Consider the following 5,061-nt stretch of genomic DNA (forward strand, 5'->3'; position numbering starts at 1 on the left):
AACTAGCTCTTGTAGACCAGGCTGGTCTCGAACTCACAGAGATCCGTTTGCCTCTGCCTCCCGAGTGCTGGGATTAAAGGCATGCGCCACCACCGCCTGGCGATACTCAGTCTTATATAACTCAGATTTGGCCTCCAATTACTATATAGCCCAGGCTGGCTTTGAACTCCTGATCACCTTACCTCCACCTCCCAAGTACTGTGATTATAGGTGGCACACACTCAGCTTCTAGTTAGGATTTGGGGCTTGGGCGGGGGGACTGCTGGTGTTTAAGACTTTTTTAAAAAATGCATTTGGATGATTTGCCTGCATATATGCTGCTGCCTGCAGAGGCCAAAAGAGGCCATTGGATCTCCTGGAACTGGTTACAAAATGTTGTGAGCATGTGGGTGCCGGGTTTTTGAGACAGGATTTCCTAGTAGCTATGAAGCTAGTCCTGGAACTTGCTCTGTAGAGCAGGCTGACCTCAAACTCAGAGATCCACCTGCCTGTGCCTCCTGAGTGCTGCCATCAAAGGTGTGTGCCACCACTCCCTGGCTGTGTGCCACCACTCCCTGGCTCCTACCCTGTGTTCCTAAAGCAGGCTGAAGATGTCGCTCAGTGGTAGAGTACTTGCCTAGCATGTGGAAGTCCGAGTTCATCTTCTAGTACTTTTTCCTTCTACCCCAAGGAAAAAGTATTCTGAAATCCAAGATGCACGCCCCCACGCAACCATAGAACTGATATACGATCCTTTCCTGAGTTACGAAACATTTATTGGGTTGAGAGCACCACACTCAGGCTGCATCTGGCTGGGACCTCAGGCAGCTGGCCTAGGGAGGGAGGGACACTTCCTCTTGCTCAGGTTATTGAGGATCTGGTCCTGGTTGGGCTTGTAGGGAACCACAAAGCTGTCTGGAGGGAGGACAGGGCCTCTGCTTTCTTCCAGCTGGCCCATCAGCAGGTAACTGGCTCCTGGACGGGAGAGAGGAGATTGAGAGCTCGGAGTTACTAAGAGCTGGTGACACCTTCTTGACCAGGTCTGGCACCTTCATGACTCCAGGGCACTCGCTCAGTACCCATCCTCATTTCCCATGCCCCTTACCTTTCTTCATGGGGGGCATCTGCCTGCAGGGCACATAGAACTTCAGAGGGGTGTCCCTGGGCAGAGAGGGCAGATCTAGGCCTCCGCTTTTGTAGACTCCGAGGAGATTGATGGTGACGGTGAGGCCCTCACCTGGGCCGCGGACCATGGTCTTCACCGTTCCGGTCACCACTGTGGAAGGGCGGGGGTGAGAGACAAGAGTCAGGTGGCTGGAGCTGGGCTTGGATGAGGGCCTGGGGAGCCGGGAGGGCAGGATGGAGGGTCTTACCCAGACTACTGGCACAAAAGTTGCTCTGCAAGGTGCCCACCCGCTTGTACTGCTTTGGACAGGTGACACTGGACGCATCTAGGAGAGACGGGGTTGCTTGTGGAGGGCAGGAGGACCATCTGCCTCACATCGGCCTATTTGCTCCTTTATTTGCAGCGCTAGGAATGGAGGCCGGGTCTGGTGCATGCTAGGCAGGAACTCTAGAGCTGAGCCACACCCTTCGGCCCTCCCCGGAGGGTTCTAGGCAACCACCTTGCCACTGAAGCACACCTGAGATCCTCACTAGAGGATTCTGGGACAGACATTCTACAGCCAAGACAAGCTTCCAGCCCCTCATTGTGAGGATCTTAGGAAAGAGCTACCTCTGAGCCGTGCCTTCAGCCCTCCCTGGGAGATTCTAGCAAACCCTGCCCTAGCCATCACATGTGAAATTACAGCAGCCTTATAGATGGAAACTCAGAGCTCCACAGAGCGTGGCTTCCCAGCACCAGTTCCAGACACTGACGGGAGACCGGCACCATGAGTGTTGAATGAATGAGTGCTGACCCAAGAAGGAGCTTAGTGCTTCCTTTAGTTCATGCCCCTTCTTCCACTTTTTATTTTATTTTTTAAAAAATATTTATTTATTTATTATGTATAGAATATTCTGTCTGCTTGTATGCCTGAAGGCCAGAAGAGGGCACCAGACCTCATTACAGATGGTTGTGAGCCACCCTGTGGTTGCTGAGAATTGAACTCAGGACCTTTGGAAGAGCAGGCAATGCTCTTAACCACTGAGCCATCTCTCCAGCCCCCATTTTTTATTTTATGTATACGAGTATTTTGCCTACATCTATGTCTGGAGTTACTGATGGTTGTGAGCTGCCATGTGCGTGCTGGGAATCAAACCTGGGTCCTCTGGAAGAGCAGCCAGTGCTCTTACCCACTGAGCCATCTCTCTAGTACCTTCTGCCACCTTTTCACACTCACCCAGGACTGCTGGAGTTTCCTGTGTATTTGGGCTCTCTGGTTTCTCTGCAGGTTGGGATTTAGGTTTGGCCGGTGGTTTGACTTTGGGCCCAGTTCCTGTCTTTGGGTCAGAGCGGGATGGGGGACCAGACTGGACATCTTCCCCTGGGCCTGAGGCTGGCCCCTTTTCCACGGCATCCCGTGGCAGGGTCTTGTAGGAAGCCGAGAAGCCATCTGCGGTGACACTGAGATCCGATACAAACTGGACCAAGAGCTCATTCCCTTCAGAGGAGATGGGACTGCAGTGGGCAGAGGAGAATTGGTTGAGGCATCAAGGCAGACTGTGTACCTCAGTGGTCAACCTTAAACTCGTCCTCTGACGTCAGAGTCCCCTGAGGCTCTGTGGACTCCAGAAGATATGCTAAACTTTTGCCAGCTCCTATACTTGCTCAGACCAATGGTTTGGAATCCTAGAGCTCAGATCTTGCCTGGTCAGCCGAGCCTCCCTCTAACAACTGCTCACAGGGATGAGGAGTTAGCCCCAGCAGTGCCCCGACAAGGACCCATCCCTCACCTAGGGGCCTTGTCTCCGCAGAATTTCCCCAGCCTCTTTGAGTCATCGCTCACAGCCCCGTTGAACACGCTGACGGAGTCATAGCGGCAGTACGTGTCGGGCTCCACATCGAACTTCCCAAAGGTTAGCAGGATCACCTGGGAGAGGCATTGGCTGCGTAGCAGGACAGGTCAAGGCGGACAGAATAGTGTCCTGCACCTCTCCAGCCCCAGGAGTACTTGGCAGTAGCATAGATAGTCAGTCCCCCTGTTCCCGCTTCAATGTTCTTACACACACACACACACACACACACACACACCCCTATTCCATACAGGGAGCATCCCTTTGCCCTGGTGAGCAAGGTCAAGTGCATTTTAGCTCACTCCTACTCCACCCCATTAAGTTACACACACACACTCACACACATACACACACACACACACACACCTATTCCATACAGGGAGCATCCCTTTGCCCTGGTGAGCGAGGTCAAGTGCATTTTAGCTCACTCCTACTCCACCCCATTGAGTTACACACACACACACACACACACACACACACACACACACACACACACGCGTTTCTCAGGACCCAGTACTTCCCTCCCCTAAGGCCAATAGTTGCACTTCTTTTTTGCTTGCATGTAAGCTGGTCTGGGTCCGGTTTTGCTCTCTACCAGGGCAAGCTCAGGGATCAGGACACAGACGTTGGATACAATGATGCTGGCTGTCTGCTTTAAGAATGCTGCCTGGGTGCTGGCGGGCAGCCTAGGAGAGAGGTCAGTACCTGGTCTGCGGGTGCAATGATGTGCCAGGAACAGCTGATGCCTGGGGGGTAATCCGACTCAGGCCAGTTGGGCGTGGTCAGGGTTCCCTGCGCCTTCTCCATCCTCCCCCCGCAAAACTGGTGCTCTGAGAAAGGGAGAGAGGGACCGGGTGGGGGGCGGTGGAGATCCTCGGTCAGCTAGAGTAGAAAGCTCTAGACGGAGCTTTCAGGCAGCTAGAAGTCTGGATCTCAAGATGAGGGGACAAGAAAGGAACAGCGGAGCGGGCGGGTCAACAAACAGCTGGGAAGACGGGGGCTGGGGCACCCAACAGAGAGGAAACGATTGAATGGATCCCTTCTGCCCCCTCCCCAACCCGCCGCCACACCACGCCTCTTCCCCTAGGAGATCCCATCTCTCCATCCCGGCCTAGCAGAAGAATCCTCTAAAGCAGGCTAGAGAGCTCTCACGTTGGGAGGGTTCCCTCCCCTCTGATGAGGTCTCTGCCTGAAACATTCCAGAGAGACTTGTGCTGCCGGGAGGGGGTGATGGGACCGCAATCGGGATCCCAGAACTGGGTATAGGGGGCTCCAGATGAGGGAATCCTGGTCCCCCAGCTTCAGGGTGCCCCCTTACTCCTATCAGTGGAGCCCGATTGCGGAGGGGGGCGGGCAGTTACTCACCGTCCCAGTAACCCCAGGCCGCCCATTCCACCCGCGGGTCCATGACCCATTTCCGCCTCGCACCTGGGGGAGGCCCTGGAAGAGGGGTAGGTGGGAGCGGGAGGGGGAGAGAAGACCAGGAGGAGGGACTGAAGGGGCGGTTAGTGAGAAGAAAGGGAGTAATGGTGGCCCTAACTCTTGGGAATAATCTGGGGAGGGTCGAGGTTAGGGCAGGGGTGGGGACCTGAACCGGGATGGGGCCAAGAAAGGGGAAAGAGGAGGTAAGGATGCTCACCAGAGCCTGAGGTGGCCCGACCGCTGTACCAGAGCAGGAAGCCTCGTCCCCCAGTGCCCTCATCCGTCGTCATCCTTAAAGTCACCTGATTGCCAGGTGCAACTACAGGTGCAGGCCGGAAGGTGCCACAGAAGCGTCCCAGTCGCTGGCCTGAGGTCCCAGATCCAGCAAAGACCTCCAGAGCATCATAGCGGCAGGAAGGGTGGAGCTCCATATCGAAGACTCGGAAGGACAGGGACACAGTCTGACCCTCAGGCACCTGACAGAAGGGGAATGGAGGACCGCCCAAAATCAGGTCCCAAACAACCCTAACAGTGGGCATCACCCCTCCCCCAGGTACTTCTAGAGTAATAGCGGTAGCAGGAAAGGCCAGTGCAACACAAAGGACCTGGCCTCTACTCCCAGCTTGTGGTCTCTGAAGGGGAAGAACTGGAGCAAGTTAGGAGTAGAGATTCAGCATTTGCTACCATAAAAAAAAAAAAAAAAAA

The 5,061-nt window shown here is 54.7% G+C and overlaps 1 protein-coding gene across 1 annotated transcript in view; it reads right to left on the reverse strand.

Moving 5' to 3' along the window:
* Positions 1-740: 740 nt before the first annotated feature.
* The window catches only part of Pcolce (procollagen C-endopeptidase enhancer), a 6,492-nt gene continuing 2,171 nt past the window's right edge, over positions 741-5,061 (reverse strand). Inside the window, exons 3-9 of the mRNA XM_005371444.1 lie at positions 4,574-4,832; positions 3,640-3,764; positions 2,875-3,011; positions 2,322-2,599; positions 1,353-1,430; positions 1,085-1,255; positions 741-954 (exon numbers count right to left, since the gene is read on the reverse strand). Coding sequence (XP_005371501.1) covers positions 800-954; positions 1,085-1,255; positions 1,353-1,430; positions 2,322-2,599; positions 2,875-3,011; positions 3,640-3,764; positions 4,574-4,832 — 1,203 coding nt within the window. The 3' untranslated portion in view covers positions 741-799. The remainder of the gene's footprint in view (positions 955-1,084; positions 1,256-1,352; positions 1,431-2,321; positions 2,600-2,874; positions 3,012-3,639; positions 3,765-4,573; positions 4,833-5,061) is intronic.

The sequence above is a fragment of the Microtus ochrogaster genome, unplaced genomic scaffold (genome assembly GCF_000317375.1).
Source record: "Microtus ochrogaster isolate Prairie Vole_2 unplaced genomic scaffold, MicOch1.0 UNK109, whole genome shotgun sequence".
Lineage (NCBI taxonomy): Eukaryota > Metazoa > Chordata > Mammalia > Rodentia > Cricetidae > Microtus > Microtus ochrogaster.